The 25,038-nt window shown below is 26.4% G+C and overlaps 1 protein-coding gene across 1 annotated transcript in view; it reads right to left on the bottom strand.

The window, feature by feature from the left end:
- The window catches only part of LOC136969659 (IDLSRF-like peptide), a 34,531-nt gene extending 10,162 nt beyond the window's left edge, over positions 1 to 24,369 (bottom strand). The window contains exons 1-2 of the mRNA XM_067263948.1: positions 24,112 to 24,369; positions 7,563 to 7,700 (exon numbers count right to left, since the gene is read on the bottom strand). Coding sequence (XP_067120049.1) covers positions 7,563 to 7,700; positions 24,112 to 24,241 — 268 coding nt within the window. The 5' untranslated portion in view covers positions 24,242 to 24,369. The remainder of the gene's footprint in view (positions 1 to 7,562; positions 7,701 to 24,111) is intronic.
- Between the last annotated feature and the right edge of the window lie 669 nt (positions 24,370 to 25,038).

Below are 25,038 nucleotides of genomic sequence, written 5' to 3'. Positions count from 1 at the left end.
AATAAATTAATTAATATACTTGTTAATTTATTTCAATTATTTATTTTAAAATTATATATTTAAGAAAATGTTTTATGTAGTAAATTAAAATTTATTCTAATTAAATTTCTGGCTTTTTTTCCTTTCAGCTGAGAGCTGGATAAAATAACTGAGAGGCATAAACTGCCAATAAATGAGCTTTATAGCTGGTCTTAGTTTTGCTTATTGCGAATGTACACGATCCGTAATTAGGTTGGATAGCATGAGTGAGAGAGATGAAGGGAGCGAAATTTCGATCTGGACTATCCATGAAAATTTACGATATCCAGATTATATTTTAATCCGGATTTGTCTGGATTAAAATATTTACCGTTGGGAGGAAATTATAATGAATCAAATAACTACATTAGATCTATATGATCATTGTTCATATAAATCAAATATTTATCTTTGGTACGTGAATTTTGGTTTATCTGTGAAAAGTGCATTTCTACTTTAAAATAAATGTGTACATTTTTGTTGTTTTTTTTAGAAAAAATTGCCTACTATTTTTTACTTGTCATCTGCACATTTATTTTTCTTTAAATATATTTTTAACTTGGACTAGACAGTGGTGTAAAAAATGTGAAAAAATGCAAATGATACACAAGATCAAAATTAAAAGAAATCAAAATCCCGTTAAAAAACGTTTTTATCAAATTTAATTTGAAGTAAGTAGATTCTTTTTTACACGATTTTTAAGTATAAAAGTTAATATAAATTTTTATATAATCTGAAAATTAACAAAGTGCCGCATCCACATCAGCTTATGTAACATTAATTTAACTCTTAACTGAGAAATACAGCTATAAAATATACGAAGCACGTTTTATCGCATTATAAAGTAATATTACAAAAAATACATAACGTATGAACGGAAAATTTTTGACATGCGTCAAAAATTGATCAAATATAAAAAAATTGTATCAAACTTATGACAGTTACACAATGCAGAAACTTTTTATTTAACATAAAAAAAGATGACATTCTTACTCCTACAAATATGTAAAATTACGTTTATTCATTTTTCATCTTAAAAATTAAGGTTTAAATATCTCTTTATAGGAAATAATATTAAAAATATTTTAATAGACACATTTAATAAAAACAAATTTAATTCATTATAAGCTACGTAATAAACTTTTATATAATAATAAAATTAAGTATTCATGCATTACTTTATATAAATTTTTAACTCCCATCATTATTAATTCTCTTACTGATTTTGTATTAAAATGGACTATTAGAAAGATAGATAGGTGAAGTTTGTTTCTACTGTAATTCGAACCTGAATCCTTCTAAATCTACTTCTAAATTGTCTGCCTATACACATGGACATTAATAGGAAAATAATTACTTTAACCAAAAGAAATGTATAATGATCCCAATAATAAACTAATAATAATTGTCTTGATATTCGAAATTTTTGAGTAGTTAATTTATACGGTATCGAATAAATGACAGTATAAAGACAGTGATGGCTGGATGGCCGAGTGGTTAACATGGCAGCTTAAGTCGTAAAACTCCAGGAATTTTTCAGAAATGGTTCGTTCGGATACGTCTGGCCTCGTCCCTCACCACCCGGCCGCCCCACTGTGGGCCGAATCCATAATCGGCTTCTTATAAAAGATCTTCTTAGTGACCATAAGGCGAAAAGAGTTTTAAAAAAGTGTAATGGTAGTTGCTTATTAGTATTAAATTAAAAACTGCCAAATGAATGATTGTAATTGAGTTAAATTCAAATGAAAATTTTGAGTTCATTTGAATACTCGTAAAACGCCATGATTTTAAGCGTGAAATTGTCTCAAAACTATATTTCACTTATACTGATGTTAAATCGGGTCGGGCGGATAGCTGAGAACGGTTAAAGCATCAGCCTAGAGCTATGGATGACCAAGGATCATATCCAGTAGGTCTAAAAACTCCAAAAATGTTTAGATCTGCAGGCCTTCAAGAGGGAGGGACTAGGCCCGGAGAAAACGTAAGAACTCCGTAGTGATACCAAACTCTATAAAATTAACGTTATTTTTACTAACAGAAAATGAACTTTTTAGGATTGCTTTTTACTAATAAAGAAACATTCTACACATTTCATTTGTTCAAGAAACAAAAGGCTTAAAGCGATCGCTAAGAGATGAAAGAGGCCAACTCTATTCACGTTTCTCATAAAAATTCTCGACGGCTCTGGGGCCCTATTCCAGATATATCGAGCTCTATCCCTCATTATACATCCTGGCTGAACCGATAATAGCTCGCTAAAAAGGCCCTCTTAGTGCCCATAGTGCTGAAAGAGTAAAAGAAAACCTAATATATTAAAAACGCAACATTATTATTATCTTATTTCTGTAGCGATTCTTTATTATTTATACAGTATTTCGATCATAATTATATTTATGCTTGAGTTTCTAATAACAACGAATCAATTACATAAAGGTTTTTGAGTTTAATTTCTTTTTCCATTCTAATTAATTAAACTTTATATTAATATATTTATTTATTTATTTTATTTCTAAGTATTTTATTAATATTTCTTAAATTTTTATGGTAATGTCAAAAAATCAAAATATACAGTATATAAAATTTGTTTCCATAGTTCATTTTTTAAATGCTTATTATCTTAATTCTACTTTGTCAACAATTAGTCTATAAAGACTTAAATCGTTTAATTTGTATTATAAAGATGTACAATTTATTGTACATTCCGAGCTTTATTATTACTTTAATTTTAACCATTGCTCATAGATGTAACTCATAATACAGCCAGCTGCATGGCAAGGAAGAAAAACTAAATCCCGAATTATTCATAAAGATCTGGATCGAATTCGTCAAATATGATAAGAAAATACAGATAAAACTTATTTTATATGTATTTTATTATATATATTTATATGTTTTATTTTAGAAAAATCAAGCAAAATAATTACTATTTTAATCTTTCAAGAGGAATTCAAGAAATTTAAATATCCATTAATTAATAATCTGAAAAAACTAACAGTTGAAAATGTCAAAAATTGCAAAAATATGAACTAATTATTTCTTTATATCTCAAAATTTTTCTAATTAATTTCTGCAGATTTAAATGGAATTCATGAATAATATTTAATCTGCGGAAATGAATTGATTTCAATTATTAATTGCATGAACTGTTGATTTAAACAAAATTAATGAATTTTGTTTAAATCAACAGTCTTCACAGAAATCCTTCATTTTATCAATTGTTTATACCTGTACTAAATACTGTATATATATTTTTTATAATAATAATAAAAAATAACATTAGAATTGTATAGAAAATTTTCATTTAAGTTTTTAACATTTTGAATGGATAATTCCAAGCTGATGACCTAAAATATTATCAGTAAAATGTTAATTTAGTTTTAATCTAAAGTAACATTTTACTGGCTCTCTACCTTTATATCTTTTTTACAGATGCTTATTAATAATTCTAACTCAGATAATTGTGTTGAATGTTCTAAAAATATATTAAAAGAATTGGATTGGATTGATGGGATATGGCAATGCAACACACGGACGATCTGCTAAGGGAGATGCCTCCCGGGAGGGATTCTTGTTAGTTTTCTATGGGACACTGGCCCCTATTTAGGTGTTAGGCACGTGAAGAAAGCCCGAAAATCTCCACGTGGTCAGGCACAAAACCACGACCAGTATGGTGATCAAATCCATTAGTGGCTAGACTGAAGCGAAAGTTACATGATCCGGGCTTCAAAATTAAGAAATAAAAAGCGTTTTTAAAAAATTTATATAATCTTTAATGAGATATAATTATGGAATTTTATGATTTTAATCAAGAAAAAAAAAACTAAACTGTAAAAAAAATATTATTAGACTATATTGTGTTTGAATAGCAATTTTCTCTATATAAAGACATATCGGATGAATATTTTATGAAATTTTAATATTACATCACACCTAAAATCATGTCAGTGACGGAATAAATTGAAAATTTAATATTTTAAATTTATAAATAACTATTTTCAATCTGTTATGATGCAAATTATTTGCAATCATTCATTGTATTTGCAGTTCTACGAAGCCTGTTGCATTAGTTTGTGTGTTTAAGACTTCGACTATGCTGTCCGCAAAGATGATGGATGAGGAAATTGTTGATGAATATGGATATATATTACAAGAATAATGTGTTATTTATCGAACTCGGTATGAATGATGTGATTTAAATATTAGAGTGCATATCGAGCATTTCCTTGATAATTCGATCGGTAATTATAACATTAATGAATATTATAAGTATAAAATTATTATATGTAAATCGTCCAAATTTGCAATTTAAGTTATTCGTTTTCTGTTCACGTAGAGAAGAGAAAAATTGCCATAATATGGTTACTAAATAACCTACTTAAGCATCTGCATTCAAATTATTTACGAGTATTATTTGAATTGTGTATAAAAATTCCGATAACGTTTTATTAATTTTTCTAGGAAATATCCATAAAATTCCTGCAAATAAATGTTTGTTTTGATTGAAGTTGATTTGAATTTTATCCACATTGAAGAAATGACAAAATTATACGATTATAAAATAAATGTTTTATTATTTGCTAAAAGCAATAATTTTAAGAAATAATTCTAGATTTGTTTGTATTTTCTTGTTTAAATTGTTAAATTGTAATTCAAAAAACTACAAAACTAGAATAATTTCTAATGTATTTCTGTTACACTCGCTTGATAATTATTTATAAAGAGAAGTAGGTTTTGTTCATTAAAATTTCATATTATAGCTTGATGTTACCGCTTAAAATAAACATTTCTAACGTTTAAAGTAGGACATTTAGATTCAATATTAATTAAATTTTGATCAATTTTTATATATTTTTAATAAAATTACAGCAAATATATTTATAAGGAAAAGTACAGAGATTTTAGTCTACATGTAGTATTTATGAACATAAACATTAGTACATAAATTTTTAAAAACGAAAGCGTATATCCTTATCCTTCATATTTCTAAATCTGTTTATAGAATACTTTTTTATGTAAATTTAAAAATAACGTTTTCAGATCTTTATTATTTGCTTCTTAGCCAAATTTAATTTGAATCAAGAAGTGTAATTAGAAATAGTTGAACAATTAGAAAACATTTTAATATCTTAAAGATTTTCTAGATCTTTTTGTTCATTTTACTCGGTGACGTATCTGTAGGACTTACCCACAATAGAAATAATTGATTGTTTCTATTGTGAATCTTTAAGCTTGGGCTCTAAGCAAAACAAGGGCTAAACCGTTACTAATTTTAGTAGAGTGCTGTGATGTTTAGATTGAAAATTTTTAAAAATAATATATTTTAAAAACTACTTTAAAGAATTTTATATATTGTCGATTATTTAAGTAAAAAAAAGCAAAAAACACTGCTTTTGTTGAAAAAAGTAACGTTTTTTTGGGAGTTTCAATAGAAAAATAGAAAAGATAAAGGTGAATTGTCTACCTTGACACTAAGGCAAAAGTTAAAGAATATTTTAGCAGCATCCTCTGCACGTGATATGAATATATTTTATATAAATATTTAACATTATATGCAGGAAATATTTATAATCGTTTCCATATAATCGATATAATTGAGTTATATATACAGTATATATACACATGCTTAATTATAAAATGTAGATAAATATACAGTATATATTTCAACCAATAACAATAAGTATAATTTTCGGTCTTTGTACAGTACTGTACAGTACATAAATTAGAATTTTAATTAAATTATTCACAAATAAGAAACATAAAGTTGTAGTTTAACATACAATTAGCATAAACGATAATAATAATTTATGTATTATATGTTTGAAGTGTAATTATATATTATACATTCTATATTATCTATTCTAATTCATTTACATAAATAGGTTTAATGTGTTTGAAATACTAGAGTCGTAGTAAACGTATTTTCATGAACGATAAATTATTTTAATTGATGCATTAATTTTAGAAGTAAAGTTAAATTTGTTCTGAAAATTTAGATTTTTAGGCATGCAAATTAAAATATTGATTTAAACATAAAATTCTAATAATAATTCTAAAATATTCGGATATTTTGACACGTTCAAAGTGTATAAAAAATATCGTGTATACGCTTTAGAACAATATTTTATGTCTTTTAACTTGATTTACAATATTTATACGTGTGTTTGTGTAATACTTAATTATTAATTATCTTTAATATCTTCATATATTAATATATATTAAATTAACATCTTAACATCACTATTTTAGTTATCTTAATATTAGTTATTAGATATTAAATTAATGTAAATATATATATGTGTGTAAACACTTATAATTACTACAGTAATAAAATAAAATATCATTAATTTTGATCAGTAGCTTTACATTTTCTGCTAAAAATACTAAAAATATAATTGATTTTGTTCTAATAATTGTTAAGTTTCAAGTTTAAAAAGTGCTGATTTTTTAGGAGTGAAAATTATGTTTAATGAATATTGATATATATTATTACTTATAAGATAAAAAAAAAAGAAAAAGAAATTAATTCACGAAACCATTATTACAGTTTTTATCCTGCTGAATAAAACATCAATATTACATTCACGAAAATTTTTGTTAATAATTACCATAATTAGTTTTTGTCGTTTGTTAAAATATACCAAAAATGATAGGTAATTTTCTTATATTTTCCATTTTACTATTTTTTGATATTCTCTTAGAATTATAAGAATTAACTCAAATAAATTTCTTACGAAAAAATAAAAAGAATCAGACGTTATATACGGGGAAAAAATTATGGAATTGTAGAATAAGTTTTTTGTTAACACGGTTCATTTGATTCTTAATTAAACATTTTCTTTACTTATGGAAGTAATAAATTAAAGTGCAAGTAATGAAATAGTCCTAGACAAAAAATGAATATCTTTTTGTTTATTGACGAGTTTATTATTCAAGCTTTTCGTTATTATTTTATGTTTCTAAACAAGAAAAATTTCTTGCTACTCTAATGAAGGGAATATTTTTTTATTCCCTTTTAAATAAAGGAATTTTTTATTTAAAATCTATCATTATTTTTTATTATGGAAGATCTTACAAAAATTTCAGTAAAGCTTTATTATTCTCGTTCTTATTCCATTTAATTGCCTATGGATACTTTATAAAAGAATAAATAATTTTGTCGATGCATTTTAGGAAAAGAATGACAATATTTACAAAATTTCTCTTAAATATTTTGTCCTAAATATATATCTAATATTCTATTTTATAATAATTTCAATAGAATTATTAATAACATATATAAAAATAAACGTTAATTATATGTGAAATTCACATTTTTAAAATCTTTATAACGATATGAAAGGGGAGCGCAAGGCGCAGCTGCACCCCTCTTTTGGGGGTTTTCTTACAGTAAAACCGGTTACCTCATCTAGTAAAAAATTTTATAAGGCGTATTGTTTCCTTTCTGCACCTGTCTAAAGATTTCTGGACCCGTTAGTGTTTGTCTAGATTTTAAAGAAAGCTTTTCTGTCGCCATAGATTTTTAAATGTATTAATAGCAAACTCACCTGCTATACACAAACGGTTGTCTTCGTCATATCCATCGGGACAATCGGGGGCTCCATCACAAAGATATTGGAGGGATATGCAAACAGTTGTAGTACCAGGACATCGAAATGGTTGAGTAGGATGGCAACGATCAGGATCTAAAATAAATTTAGGGGCTTTATATTTAAAACTCGTATTAATAAATATACTTATATAATTTATATTCATTAATGAATTATTTTCTAAAAATTAATCAACACGTTATTAAAAGTTCTTAATTTAACTTTCTTTTAATCTTAAGCTATTCTCAATTACGGTTTTATCAGTTATTTAATTTAATTAAGCGCGTTACGGTTTAATTTTCAGCAATTATAAAGTTAAAGGCTAAAAATTGTAACTGGCCCACTAATCATATTTACTGTTGGTTATCTTATTAACTTTCCTGCGATCTTTTCTTAATTTAACGAGTCAACGGACCTAAAATTATTTCCCATTTTATCATCTTTATTGCTTTTTAATAGTCATATTCTACTTATAATAAAGATATTTTCTACGAGGCTAATTTACTAATTAATATTTTTGAACACAAACTAATAAATATAATGTTAAAGGTGCCGAGATTTTAGTAGTGAAGATGGCAAACACATTTTCAATTTTACAGCACAGAACAAATAAAGATGTTTACGAAAGATGTAATAAAGTCATGTTTTATAGCATTCCACATGGACATTGATCTATAGCTGTTAAAGCGACCATCTTGTTGATATCAGTTGGCTTTGAATCTAAATGCAGTCACGCCTGGAATAAAATGAAGTTAACAGTGAGTTATACGATGTCTCTCTTAACGATAATTTATTTCTCGAAAGAAAAAGATTTCTGTATACAATGATACGTTTTTCTTTTATTTACCTTTTAAAATACATATACACCTAAATACAGTATATTCAGATTTTTGAATCATGAATAATAATAACTTTTTTTTTAATGTTTTCATTTACAGAAGAAAATATTAAATTATAGTAATTTTTTATTTTGATTAAAAAACAGTGGGGACAGTCGTAAATAATCTATTAAAACCGATTCTCTAATTTAGAAAACATTTATTAAATGTCAAACAATGCATTTATTAGATTAAATTACTAAAGTTTTACGTCTATAAAAATAATTCTGAATATATTTCTAATTTGATATTAATCGACTAATTGATATCATACATTTTTGAAACAGATCCACATTTAGAATGATATCATCAACAGTTGCATTCAGCTGCAACATGAAGCAGTAAAGCGTTGCTACATCAATATTCAAGACGTATAAGAACTGTTTTCGATGTTATTTTACTTATTTTAATGTGGTACTAAATTTGATTAAATACTTTTTTGGCGATTTTATTTACAGTACTTTATGAGATCTTTTAAGGACGTGATTTTAAAATAATTGCTATTTTCTATATAATTACAAATCAAAACAGGAAACTTTTACTGGTTTCTATTTACTTAATATGATTTTCATATGTTTTTATGTAATATTTTTTATAAGTAACCGTTATAAAAAAAAGTAACAGTGTTTGAAAATATACTGTTATAAGGAGTGATTATAATTAAAGTACTCCTCCTATCAACGCTGTCTAGAGAAATATTTAGCAGTCCAAATGCAACCAGACTTAATGATGACATTTCAAGACATGCAAGACTTCCGTAAAAAATAAATTGTACCGAAACTCGTCATTAAGGCGTTGCAAGCAATAAACATTTATTTGTACAAGACTTTAGTGATGCATAGCATACTGTTCAATGTGGTTGCTTGGTGTAAATCCTGAAGGCAATGTACTGTACAGTATCCTGTGTGATGCTTCTCACATGAAATGTGATACTGTTTTTCAATGCTGCTAAATTTGCAACAGGTTCTCGATAAACCGCACTCAAGTGTCTCCACAACAAAGATCACAAGGATTAAGATCTAAAGCATTGAGCAGAGGACCACGTTAAGCAGTATCTCCTACATCACTAAGATCTGTGTATATCATGAGTGTCTTTTACAAATAAACTGCTTGTTGTTTGCAGTGCCGAAAGTGCCAAAATGGCGAGTTTGGCACAAATCTTTTTTATAGGAATGTCTTCCGCATGTCCTGAAATGTCGCTATACCAGATTTGATTGCATTTGGACTGCTAAATATCTCTCTAGGCAGTGTTTAATACGGGTACTTTACGATAAATATCACAAATTTGACAACGAATTTTATATTTTTTCAATACAGATGTTCTTTTAAACTATTAACATGGCTTTAATTAATGTTTGATATAATGAAAAATATAGTTAAAATTTCAGAAATTTTATTGGGAAAAATATGTTTAAAATTATTCCATGCAATTAATATTATATTATTATAAACCAAAAGAATATTTGAATAGTATGATTGTCAATAAAAATACGCCACTTTAGATTATAAAAGCAGAAATTTTGAACAATTCTAAAATATTGAATCACCTAAAGTATAATTTAAAAAAAGATGAAGTTCTGTTCATATTATCTAGTTTCAATTAACATTAAAATGATTGAATAAGTAATGATAATCTGAACTTTAATTTCGGATTAGCATTTTAAATGTGCTAATCCGAAATTTATTATATTTTTAAATTTCCGATTAAAAGATTAGCAAAATTATAGGCTTTAGCGATAAGATATAAAAAGAATTTCATATTTTATACTATTCTTATGAAGCTACAACCTAAAAAATTTATGAGGATGTATGTGAAGACGAATTTTGTCAGAAATTTGCTACCAGATGCGTTTTAGACATTTAAAGTGATATCTATCGTATCCATCTTCATTTTAAGTCATTTTTTTACCACAGATTCCAATATTGTTGATGCATCTGAAGCATCAAATTTCAACTCGAGCTACGGCAGAAAGGAACGAGGAAGCTTCATATTGTCATTTAATTAATGCCTTTGAAAGCTTTTCTATTATATCTATGTTAATTCGTTTTAATGCTTTACAATTACTATGAATTCTGTCAAAGAAAAGGATTAATATTCATCAGATTTTATATAATAATAATGCGTACATAAATTTCGAATAATCTCTTACGGTATGTGCCACGGTATCACGTTTTAATTGATGATTAAATTTGAATACTGTTTTACCTTTGGGCTTTTGTTATCTCGTTATAACGAGTGTATACGTGCAAAATTTGACGACTACAATAATAGCAAATTAGAAATTTCAATGAATCGCAAAATTTCATCATTGAAAATTGCATATTGCAATGCATTTGATATAGTTAATTAATTACAAACACTCAATCGATTTTCCACATCATAAAGTATTATTGATATTTTAATAATCGTGCTTTATAAATGCTTTAAATGTTTACTTAAAATTCATCTGATATTTATATTTAAATTACGTTATAATCGTAACGAATTAAATGAATTTTATTTAATGATGATAACTAGCGTGTTTACTGACGAAATTTGAAATTATTTTATTATTCTACGTTTGTAAACAGGAAAAATATTATTCAAGTATACGGTAAACAAATAAAATATGATAATTTATTTAAGACAAGTCTAAATCATATAGTTTTTTCACGTAATAAACAATAAAATAAAATAATAAAAAACTGAGTAGCTAAAAAATTTAATGTAAAACTTTAATTTATATGAAAATCTTCTAATGGAAAATTATAAAGAACTTACAAGAAAATTATTTTTAAGTGTCAGATAAAAATTATATTAAAGAATTTAAAGAATCGTAATAAAAAGACAAGTCAAGACGACCATTAATTATGGTACAAATTGTTACTGCTCTGACATAATTAAATTAGGAAATATTAAAATAATTTACTTATACAGTAATTAAAATGAAATGGCGCAGACTCGAATAGTGCAAATTAATCCTTCTTTGTCAGTGCAGTTAACAAAAAAATAAAAAAACGGTCTTTTATAAACAAATGAATAATTCAATTAGTCAAAATAAAATGTTACATTAAATACCGGTACACATTCTCGATGAAAAACATTTGACACTTTAGAATTTTAACATTTAATCTTAAAGCACTTTACTTACTATAAATTAAATTTGTAAGAAATCTTACAATTTAACAATCTTACAAAACTAAATTGTAAAGATTAATTAAATAATTATCTAATTACTTTTATCTACGAGATAAAATATTAGATAATTATTTAAATTGTTTGCAGTGATATCAGTTTCTTATCTTCAAAATCTACTTATACTGAATTAAAAATTTTATACTATCGAGCAATGTATAATAGTATATGTAGTTTCCAATGTTTTGAGCTGAATAAGTCGGACCCCCCGCTCTATTGTAAGCCTGGCCAAACTCACGATAGGCTTCATAATAAGGCCCTCTTAGTGTCAACAGGAGAAGAGTAAATATATACAGTATATGGAGGCTCTCTTAACAGTATAGTACTATTTGATGGAATAATTAAATCCGAAAAATCTTTAAAAGCGTAAATTCAGTTTATTTTTGTATATACAAGGTAACTATTATATTATGTATCTCAATTTAAAATCACATATGACGTAGAAGAAATCTTAGAACTTTAAGAGGTAAATTAAGCTATCAACTATGAAATTAAAAATATATTTAAAGAAATTTTGAGATTGTGACAGTGCAATGAAATCGTTATATGGCACGGATGTGTTTTATTATACATCGCCATTTATGAAATATGAAAATTTGAAGGTATATTGTGCAAATTTTACAAGAACCATGTGTAACTTTAATTGCACTTAATTAATGTATAAAACGTTAATTGCATTTTAAATTAAATTTAATATTTCGTATAGAAAAGCGTTTAGCAGCATTTTTGCAAATTCTAAAGCTAATAATAAGTTAATAGCATGTAAAATCTTTAGGATATTTATTTTGTACTATTTCACAAAGTTCAATTTAGTTTGTTCAGTTGTATATGTTACAGTACTTCTCCTTCGAATGATCTGTACAAGATAAATGTACTGTACCATCAAAGCAGGAGCTGAACGAGAAATCTAAACAAAAACGATAGTGCTTCCTTCTATTGACTGAATTCAAAGATACAATTTTCATAAGAAGCGCAAACTATTTGGACAAAATAGAAATTTAGCAACTAGATTTCTCTTCATGGCACTGCGTGGTATGACTAAATAGAACATTTCGGATAGTAAAATTACAGATTATAAAGTTTTTACTTATAATTTATTGATGATTTTTCATTTCTTTTCTTCTAAATCATCAGTTGTGTGGTTATAAATGCTGGATAACTGATGAAGTTATCCAGCATTTATTACCACACAAAGGATAAAATAGTAACTTATACACTATGAAAAATGGCAATATTTTGATAAAATTTGGCAAAAATCAATAATTCAATATATATTCAATGAAGTCTGTGTAATTTCAACCTCCTACTGTGTAACTTTACAATAGCCTTTCATTTTAAAAAGTCTCCAGAAATTTATTTCTTGTTTTTCCTTTTCTTTTTCAAATTTCATTTGTTTTGTTTTTTATTTTATTATATTTTGCGAGAAAATAATAAATCAGAATTCTTGGAAGTTTTTAACTTCAGCTTGCACTGTTGTATCTACACAACAAGCAATATACTCAAATTTAGATAGAATTGTAAAAAGAAAAACTTTATTCTTTATACATTTTCTCTGTTAAGATAGACTACTCATCGAATCTTAAGCTAAAATATATTCTGCAACTTTTATACAAGAATATATATTACTGTTTAACAAGTTTTTACAAATAAAATATGAAAGCTGGTGAAACTTATTTATGAAGAAATAGAAGAGAAAGTGAATCGTTCAAGATTCATATAACAGTGTGTGATGTGTATTGTTTAGATAACTTTCTTTCTCAAGTCAATAGAAATTCATTGTGCAATGCAAACACAACAAAAACTTATATGTTTACGTATTGCTTTGTTGTCTGTCATTGTTGATTTAAAGCGAGTCTAAACATAAATATATCAATAGGATGTCATCTTTTTTGCCAAAGATTGACTAGCTTTTCTACTAAATTGTAGTTTTTATATGTTTCTAAACAAAATAATGTATATAGATTACATAAAATATTTATTATTTCATTCGTTTTTCTTACATTTTTAATAGACTTATTAAATAATTTATTTGTTAATTTGTATACGTCAGCATTCGATTAACTTTTATATAATTAGGTATAGTTTAAAACATAAAACAAAATTATTTTATTGAATCAAATAACGTTAAAAAACAAAAAAGGAAGAACAAATAATACGAAATTGAATTTCATTTGCTGTAGTACATAAAAAAAACTTTTGTTGTTTTTGTGTGTTGCGGTTGAGAAATTGATGTCATAACTTATAAGTGTTAACCAATTTGCTCCTCAAATAATTGGAAATGTTCAGCTGATAAACTTTATTCGCTGCTTGCAGACCTAAACATCGAAAAGTAATTTGATGGAACGTTTTGAGATATTTTATCTACACTAATTATAAATGAGTGGCTATTCAGTTATTATCAACTGAATTTTAACCAATAGATTATATTTATTTTATATTATTTAAATATCTAATATTTTATCAAAATTCTTAATCAAATTCTCCGTTTTGTCTCCATTTAAAATAAATAAAAATACGGCAAGAATAAATTGATTTGATCACAATTTTCTGTAAACGATGATATGATGTAGAATTAGATTTTTAAAGTATATTAAACGGTCAAATCTTCCAAATAATATCTTTGCACTTAAACATGATACTGTACTTGATAACCGAGATAGCATCCTTGAAGAAAACGTTTCATTATGTTTTACTTTATCTACAGGTAATATAGTAATAATTTTTACTTTATAAATTAAAAAAAAAAACATATAAAATATTCTAAAAATAGGTGTAATAACGTCTACACTGAATAAATATAGAGAAAAGTAAATTTGAAAATGCAATAATATAAAACAACTTTAAAATATTTAAAGAATAATAATAATAAAGGAGTATTTCAATTTCACACTTTAGAATTATAAATGAAATTCTTCTTTTTTTTATTTATTCAGGAATCTTTTGATAAAATTTTCTTCTAAAGCAAATAATAGATTTTTCACCGATGAAGAAATGTCAACATTATTTCGCTTCTAATGACGTGGAAGCATTTATAGGAAGAAAGGATATTTGCTCAATTTTCCTAAAGACATAAACGAAGATTTACTTCTAGCTTTAAAATATTTTACCCGTTCATTCTTCTAGCAATCTAATATTGTCCTGGCCCATCATAGCAACGGATTGAGTAAACGTCATTTACAGGATTTGTATTCCTATAAATTTATTAAAAGGAAAACGCTGAAAATTATCTTTGATGTCACCTTTTGTAAGTCATTTCTTGGTTGATTTTAATAGGTTTGAGTCTACGCTAATAATTCTAACTATTGTTTGCACGAGACGGAAATTGCTAAAATTTCCTGAATTTCTACAAAGTCTGATTGAGAATAGATTGTTTATTGAAGGTTAAAATATTATTAACGTGGAAACAAATTATGCAAATTGAGTTTACTCGTGTGTTAAAAAGAGTGTAAAAGTCAGGAATAAGTTATTATTTTTATGATGTTTTATTTTAAGAAATACATTAACGGGGATGATAAATTTATTATTCTGCATATCAAATTAAAATTATATGTACTTTCTTAGCTTTTTTCTTTTTCTTTCTGGAAGCATTAAAATTTGTAAATAAGTTTGTCTTACATAGAATTGCAATTTATAAAACATTTTCTTTCCTAATAGATGGGATATTTATAAACTTAAATGTGTCTTATAGTAGCAGTGAATGCCTTGATACATAAATCCTCTGCTTCATAGTTTTAATTAAATTTCTTAATTAAAGAACAAATAAATAAGACGGGATATACAAATAGATTAGGAATTATCTCATAATCCTATTTCTTCTTTTAGAAAACTTAATTTAAAAATAATCTTTATTGTTCAATTCTTGTAAATGGAAATTTTCCATTTTAAATTTTAAAATATTTTAAACTAGCGGGTGGGCCCGGCGTTGCTCGGGCAAAAGTAACAATACCGAAGATTAAGATTATTACCTTACCCGTTTTCACAGAATGCAAGAATTGGGTCCTCCCTGTTTCCAGACTAATTACAGAATTTTTAGATAGGTCTAAAAATATGTTCGATTTCCCGCAAAAACGAAAAAAACTGCATCTGCGTCTTGCACGTCACTTTCTCTTAACACTTCCATTGTTACGTAACACTTCCATCAACGATGGAAGTGTTAAGACTTAATCCTGCCCTCTTCCCCGTGGGGAGGAATTTCGAAAAATCCCTTCTTAGTGTGCGTTCTCGTGACGTACCCTAACTGTGTACCGAATTTCAACTTTCAACTCCTAACCGTTTGGGCTCTGCGCTGATTATTATTATGTTAAGTGAGATATACTCGGTTAACACCGGTGGCTGTGTACTATGCCGGACCAAAGTCAAGGCATAGTAACCAAAACAGAAATTAAAGAAGTGTATCAGTGTGTGTGTCTGTATTCAGGAATTTTCTCACAATATGACATGTATTCAGATATAGTGGCCTTCTGTAGTGTGATGTATGTGTTTCTATTCAATTGTAATGTGCCCAGGCTTTTGTGTAGTGTGTGTGGTATGACACCTGTAGAGGAGAGAACAACAGGTACAATAAGCACCCTATCCATCCTCCACAGATGCCTTATTTCCTGGGCGAGTTCTGTGTACTTGCTAATTTTTTCAGTGCATGCGTTTTGTATATTGTGAGTGTTTGGAATGGATATGTCTATAATGTATGTGATTTTATTGTGTTTGTCAATGAGTGTGATGTCTGGTCTGTTGTGGTAAATTGTTTTATCTGTGATTATGGCTCTGTCGTAGTACTCACTGAATAAATATAGAGAAAAGTAAATTTGAAAATTTGCTCAATTTTGTGCGTGTTGTTTTCCAATACTGTCTGTGGAATGTATTTGTAGTATGGTTCGTGGATGTCTACTAATTTGTGTTTCTTTGCAAGCTCTTGGTGTATTATATTTGCTACTTGATTATGTCTGTGTAAATAATCTGTCTGTGCCAAGAGCTTGCAACCAGAGGTGATGTGTTGTATAGTTTCTGGCATGATGTGACATTTTCTGCATGTGTCATTTGTGAGTGTTGCATCTTTGAGTATGTGTTTTCTGTAGTTTTTAGTATTTATGACCTGATCCTGTATGGCGATCATGAATCCTTCCGTCTCCCCAAAGAGGCATCCCCGAGCTAACCAGCTGTTTGACGCAGTTTTGTCAACAAAATCCTGGGCCAGATCATAAGGATGCCTGCCATGGAGTGCCTTTCGAGCCCACGATTGCTTAATGGTGTCTATGCTTTTTATATGTTGTGTTGTGTCCATATGATGTGAGTGTAAGTTTAATGGTGTGTTATTTGAGTCTGCTAGAGTTACTGCTTTATGTAATTGTGATGTTTCTTGTTTTTGTAGAAAAACTCTCGCAGTGACTGTATTTGTTTGTAGTGAAGGTTAACTATGTCAATCAGGCCACGTCCGCCATCTTTACGTGGAAGGGTTAATCTTTCTGTGGCGGATTTAGGATGATGTTGTTTATGCTTAGTAAGTGTAGTTCTTGTTTTCCTTTGGAGTTGCTCAAGATCTGTGTGAGTCCAATGTATAACTCCAAAAGAATATGTGAGTACTGGGATGACATATGTGTTTATTGCTTTAACTGTGTGTTTTGCATTTAATTGTGTTCTGAGAATAGCATTTAACCTACTTTGGTATTCTTTAATTAATCTTTGCTTTATTTGTGTATGTTCTGTTAGTTTGGCCTGTTGGAATCCTAAATACTTGTAGAACTCTTATATTATTATTCATTATTATCAACACTCGTCTCGATTATATATATAGATTATTCTATTGCATATTATTTCTTCTGCATGATAATTTAATAATAATACAAGAATATATAATGTTAGAAAAGTTATTTTATAAATAAAACTTATGTAATTTAATATAAAATATCTTTCCGATGTATATTTTTTATTATTAATTATATAATGTAATGAAAATATCCCATTGCACTATTCGCATGATAAGATATAAGTAGCCGGTTTTTTACTTAAAAAAAGAATTTATAAATAGATTAAAATCATTTTATTTTAAGTTTTGTTATGAAGATATCATTAAATAAATATTTTAAACAATAGTTTTTAAAAAGTTTCCTTATTATTAACTGAAAAAATAGTAGTTTTTTTCACTAAATAAATATGAAAGGGTTTCACATTGCTGCAAGCTAAACCTAATTCCACTGAATAATGTAAAGTGGTTGCCCACTATCGATTTTTTTTTATTTCCAAAAATGATAATAAGGGTTATATCGGTTAAAAAATTCTTAAAGATTTTTCCACAACTGTGAATCCTCATTGTTTGATCTTATAACTTTTGTATTATTTGAAATTTAAACAATCAAAATCCAAAGATTTCTAGGGGGAAAAAAAGAAAATTTCTTATGTAAATTACTCCATCAGTCTGATTTTTACCATTACTTTTAAGGCTTTAAAGCTCTAGAGGGAAAATTCGTCACTTTTGAATATAAATTACATGTTCAAGTACAAAAGATATTGGAATAAATAAATATTTCAAAAATGTAGAAACGTCAATAAGGTATTAAATTTCGCTATACAACATGCTAAAACAACTGTTATATATATATATGTTTAGAAAACAAATTTATTCCAACATTTCGAATTTAGTGATAAATAATCTTTCAAAGTTTTTAATAATAATAATAATAATTTATTTTAATAACAAATTTAATGTAGGCGTTTTAAAATAGTTCATTATTTAAAGTATAATTAATTTGAATAATTATAAAAATTAATATAACTAAATTAAATATTTAAATGAAAAGCATTTAATAAATGCGATTTTAATTAATGAAACTTTCGGCATGATTGCAATTAAATTTATATAAATTTTTTATAAATTTTATATAAAATTCATTATTATAAAAGTAAATAATTACTCTTGATAGGATTTATTTATATGAATTTATATATAATTCAGCCATCCGTTTTAAAGATATTTCTTTAATATAAAAATAATATATTTAGTAAATATTTTAAAACTATGATACTTTGACATTTTATTTTAGTTTTAAAATATTTTTTTTTGTTTCTTTTTTTGAAGAAATAAACAATTAATTAAGATTAAGTTTCTATTCTGTTAAATTAATTTAATAATAATAAAAAATAAGAAATAAAAACCTACTTTATTTTTAAATTAGAATAAAGTATTGAAATTTAACAATTTCATAAAAATTAAATAATATCTTTAGAGACATCTCACCTGTGGGTATTTATTATCAGAGATAAAAATCTTGATAAAAATTCAAATTTACATTTACTTATTATTATTATTATTGTTTAAAATTCTTATTTTTCATCTGTTATTTTTAATTGATTTTGGATTTAATCACTATAATTCATATTTATTAATGAAAATTACGAAAGGCTTTAAAGAAGTGATTATAAATATTGTATAGTTTAATTCATTTGTAGCATAGTGATGTTAATTAAGATAATGGAGTATGATTGTATATAGGATGATGAAATCTTAAATTCTCTGAGGATTTTAATTTATTTTGATGAGTTTTTTTTTACTTAAATATTATTTATTTGCTTGAAATAATCTAATTTTAAATTCAATAAATGTTAAAAACTATATTAAATATAAATATTTCCATAGGATTTCTATTAAAACTTTTCTTTAAATTTTTTATGTAAATTTTCAGAATTTTTTTTTCATATTTTAAACATGTATTAAGCTCATATATAAGTGTATTTTATTTTAAAATTTTGAGATGTGAACTTCTTATTTTTTTTTATAGATATATGTATTGTTTAAATAAAAAAAATATTCTTTTGAAATATTTATATATTTAAATTTTCATACACAACAACGTTACTTTATAAGCATTTTAAATTTGAGAATAAAATTTTCATATCATATTTATTTTTCAAGCATTACAATTTTAACTTACGTAAACTTTTAAAGCAAAATTATATAAAATCACCTAAAATTCTTCTTAATTATTCTCATATATAAATTATATTTTAAATAAATATTTTAAAAAAAGAGTTTAGTTTATAATAATATTTTAACTTTTTAAGTTAATAACCAAATTTTACATGAATATTAATATAATACTTGCACTTATATAACATAAGGAAACTTAAAAAATTCATTTAAAATGTACATACGTTATATAAAAAATTTATATTTTAAAAATTAAATATAAATAAATTTAATTGAGTTAAGTGAAAATAACTGTTTACAGTAAACTTTAATTTAATTAAAGAAAATAAATTATGTACATTAAATTAAGTATAACAAATTGAGAAGTCTCTATTTTTGCTTTTATTCATTAATATAATTATATTACTTTAAAAATGTTCTTTGCTTCAAAAATTCTTGTGTTTAATTTTCTGTCTTGCTAATAAACATTTGCATTTCTGACAATATAAACATTTTTGTGTAAATATTTTTTCCTCATCTTCTTATTTTTCTAGAAGAGGTTATTCATGCAAAGAAGCCTTTTCCATACATCAAATACCTACTTCAATGCAAATAAACATGTAAATTTATTCGTTTATGAAATAAACAGATTTCAAGTTTCAAATCTCTTAATACTAAAAATTTATCTTTGAATAATATTTTTGGAAAAGGCATTTCAGATCAAAACATTTTTCAAAAAATTTTTTGATAGATCAGATTTTTTAGAAGAAATAATATAAAAATATATATAAATCTGCATTTTTAAGTTTTAAATAACATCAAATTAAATACTCTTATTTTTATAATATTCAAAAAATATCAGCTTAAGCTAATTATTATTTTTGTTAGAAATAAATGCAACTTGTGTCAGCTTTTTCCGCATAGCTTCTGAATAATACATGGAAACACCCATTACAGGCGCGACTCTTACAAATATATTAAACAGACAATGAACTAAGGGGCGGGGTCTGTGTATAAACCCTTTGTTAGCAATTGCCTTCCATAATTCTGGAAATCCATTTATTAAAATTAATCCTAATAATCTCTTCGGCTTTTCATGTTGGATTTAAGATAACAAATGAAGAGTTTAGGCTTTAAAATATTAATTCTGGACATCTCGATATCAAAGGAACCGCATTTAATTTTTTTTTAACTACAACAGTATAAATTTTAAAATTTTCAGTGAATTTTCTAGAATTTCTCTAGAGATTTAAGTCTTAGAACTTGTTTCTCAGGTTATGAAACTAATTAATTAAAGGAAGATTTCAGAACGGACAATTTTTTTCTGTGAAAAATACCTCAAAAATGTTTTATTAATTATGTAAAGAGAAATTTTTTGAAACAGAAAGTTCATGTAATGTTTAATTTATTTTTCTTCTTTTCTAAACAAGACTTTAATCCTCACATTTAATTATAATTTAGATAAATTGTAATCATTCAAAGCATGTAGGTTAACGTAAAATTATTGAGGTTATCTGTTTTATATGTGAAACAAAACGAGACATAGTAGAAATACTTGAGATTCTCTACATGATTTGGAAAGAAAATCGCATCCGCAAGTAAAATGTCCCATTTACAAATGGGAATGATGCTATCTACCTACTGCAGTTACTTCTGAGGTACAGTACATCGATCCTAGAATTTTTTTTCTTTTGTTGTTTTGCTAGAAGAACAAACCGCATCAGAGATAGATAAGCTATGTATAACCTCTTTAATTGCTCCCTAGTGAGATATGTGGTCACTCTACTCGTTATCCACTGGACACAAAGAAGCTAAGGTAAGAAAATACCAACTAGTGATAACATTACTTTTATTGTTTTTTTCAATAAAAGAAACATCAAGAACTATGGTAAAACAAAATATATTTTCTATCTGATGCCAAGTTTTAATGAAATTTTTAGTATAAGTAATAATTTATGTGTATAAATTATACTAACTATATTTAATTATTTAACAAAATTATCGTCCTTGATAAAAGTATACTTGGATACATAAATTAATTTAATTCTTTCATATTTTTTTATAACTGAGTTTATTCAGTATTTTAATATTTCAGTAAATGATATGCATAAACACTTTGTCTAAAAACAAAGTTTCTAATGGAAAATATTGGACGGTTTCATTTTAATCAATGTAATGTACAAAAGCTTCATAGAAAAATGAATCATTTTATAAATGGACTTGTTATATAAATGGATAAAACTTAATGGAAGATTCTGAAATACTTAAATGCAATTTTAAGTATAAAAGACTATAAAATTATGTAATAATAATCTATAAAATTATTTCGTATTATATTAAAATTTAAATATGATATCTGATACCATTAATTAAATGTAGTACTTAATCTTGACAAATATAGAAAAAAATTCTCTAAGTTTTCATAAATAAAATGGAAATATTTCCAAGTGAAAAAAAATATATACTGTAAATCAAGAGTGACGTCACTCAAATGCTTATACTTTACTTATCCGTGACGTCATGGGTCTTTCCCATCTTTTCCAATATTGTAGGCGTTTCTTTCATGCTTCGGGTAGTAAAATCACCGCCCTTCGTGCTTTCAATACTGAGGAGGCGTTATTTTTGAATTTGTATAAGCTCCTAAAAGCAAAATAATAATTTTTTTTATCTAATCGATAGTCTTTTTAAATAAAACTTCGGTATTGTAAGCAGTTAAATATGTATATGAATATAGCTTTCAGAATTGATATCTTCTATTCTTTTGTGTTTTCGTACTAGAAGTGATAAGTTATCGAGCATTAAAAAGTAAAATTTCTTCACTAAAATGACTGAAATATAAGGAAAGGAGATAGGCAAACAGACAGGCGAATAACGAATTCTATTCATCTTGCCGCCATTAGTTCATTGCCAACTTTGATTGAATCATTTGATATATTTATTGAAGTGAAAGATGTTTTAGGCGTTTATCGATAGATCGAAGAAAGACTTGTAGTTTTTCACCAAGCGAATTAAAACGTAACAAGAAACTACACAAAAGAATTGAAGATGTAGGAAAAAATTTTCGATCATGTTAAATGTTTATATCGCTACTTTTTCTATTACGTGTTTTCGTTATTTTCTTAAGAGAAAAACAATTTTTTAAGATTATTTCATCAATTAATAACTGTTCTTGTTTCCATTTAATTATTTTCTCATCAGACTCGGATAGGAAAAGAGTTTTTATAGTCCATTCAATTATATGAATTGTTGTTTTTTTATATTTTTTTCGTCCGCAGGGAAGATAAAAGTAATTCTGAGCTTCTAGGATAGTTGCTTTCTTTTCTATAGACACACCTAGAGAATTAGAACCTATTGTTCGAAATTAAACATTAAAAATAGAATAGTTAGCTTTAGATTTAATCCCTGAAAATTTTAAGAAGCTTGGAACAGCCATTCAAATAATAAGAATTTCGTAGAGATTGTAATGCTGAGTGAATTTTAAAGCATCGAATTATCTAAGCGAAGATCGCTTCGATGTAATTCGATGAAGAAATCTGAAATTTAAGAAATAAAATAAATAAATAAAAAATAGCTGAATCGCTTAAAAAGGTCAAGGCTACTAGAAAATTAAATTAGATCAACATCTACCTTTTATCTGTATTTATTTAAATGTAACTTATAAATTTTAATGTCGTTTAGACGAGATGAATTAGACTCTTACATAAATCAAGTATTATATTTTTGAATAAAATTAATTATCGAAGAGTCGAATATAGATCGAATGTGATCAAATAAATTCATGTAAATTAGCAGAAGCGAAAATTTACGAAGCCTTCAATCATTTTCTTAATTTATTTAGCTAATAAGCAATAATTTATATAAAATTAAGTACATTTTCTACTTTATCCATCTAAGTTTAATTATTTTTAATTTAATAAATTTAACGTTTCATAAATTATTGCAAAGTTTGATTGTTTAGGATGCACGCAACGATCTTCAAATAATCATCTAACCGAAGACATAACATTAAACACGCACGGATCACAAATACTTGATTTATGTTAAACTAAGCAAACATTCTGATCTACAGGGAGAGAAATACTGTATAGGCGTACATGCGAAATGATCTTTCTTACTATATTTGGCACGAGTCCGAGTTTTGCCAACAGGTATTCTATACAGCAACAGATAGGCAATCGTTCATATATGATTATTTTATTACTTCATATACTTATACATTAAGCTGTTAAGAAAATAAATTCGATTAAAAACGGTCGTAAAATGTAAAAGGAAAAAAGATCAGATAAAAGAATTGCCTTTTTTTTCCTTCAGAATTTATCAGTCTGTCGTAGCTTACAACGAATTTAAAAATTTAAAGCGCTGATAAACTTGCATGTATCTAGCATATAAATTTTTAAGTGGTGCGCTAATTTAACTGATACGTCTTGTCAAACGCACTTAGGTAAATGCCAATTTTACACGCTTTCAACATACTTACAACTACGAAATTAAAAAATAATTTAATATATAACTAACGTAGGATAGTTTTTTTAAAGTATCTAGTACTAGAAAACTTACCTTCACGTTTAACATTAGCCGAATTGTGCTGGAAGATCCGCGAAAAGTCAATCAAATAGGCGCAATGACTCCAACCGACGCACAACAAAAGTAATATCAGGTGTGTTTTGTAAGAAGTAGATTTTGCCATTTTTGTGGACAACGTTGGAGTTCTTCTCTCGACCCTTTACGGCGATCTAATAGTAAGCTTGAGATGTGATCTGTTTGCGTCTGCGCAGGCAATCTCTCTTCCGTCTACCTACCGAAAGTGCTTTTTAATCGTCGAGCCTACGCGATCTATGCGTTAGCGCCTGCGTCATACGTAACTAAATTACGAAAGACGCAGGCGCTAACACTCAAACCGCAAACAATGCGTGGATGTACCGTACTCGAGTTAAAAGAAAGACGATAGGTGCCGTCCAAATCCCTCGTCCTCCCTCCTCTACCTTACCGATTCTCGGAAGTGTTTGCCTATTTTATTCTTTCCATCGCTTCTTTTTTTTTATATACATCCCGCTTGTGATATATTATCACAATATGCTATTGCTTAACTAGACGCTGATTAAATTCATTGAATTTTAAAGCCATTGTCGTTAAAGACTAAGTTAATTATGATCTGTTCTCTTGAGAACTCAATATTTACTAGAATAAATTTGTCTCTGTGCCGTTTCTAGATTCGCGAAAATTGAAATTACGCAAACAACATTATCGGCTTCGAGTAGGAATTTTCCATGATAACCAAGAAAAATCATTAAACAATTTCAATTATTTATTTTATGATTTTAACGTTGACGTACTGACCTAAAATAAAAGTATTTTTAATGAGAATAAATACGCGGGCGTGGGGTTTTTACGTGCGTTACTCCATTTACGTCAATTATGAACTAGTAATGCCGAACTTTTACGCTCTTTGTCATTTTTTTTTATTAAATTATTTAAGATTTTCTC

Source organism: Centruroides vittatus, unplaced genomic scaffold (assembly GCF_030686945.1).
Source record: "Centruroides vittatus isolate TY-2023 unplaced genomic scaffold, ASM3068694v2 contig_18, whole genome shotgun sequence".
Taxonomy (NCBI): domain Eukaryota; kingdom Metazoa; phylum Arthropoda; class Arachnida; order Scorpiones; family Buthidae; genus Centruroides; species Centruroides vittatus.
This window is presented reverse-complemented; position numbering and strand designations above follow the sequence as displayed.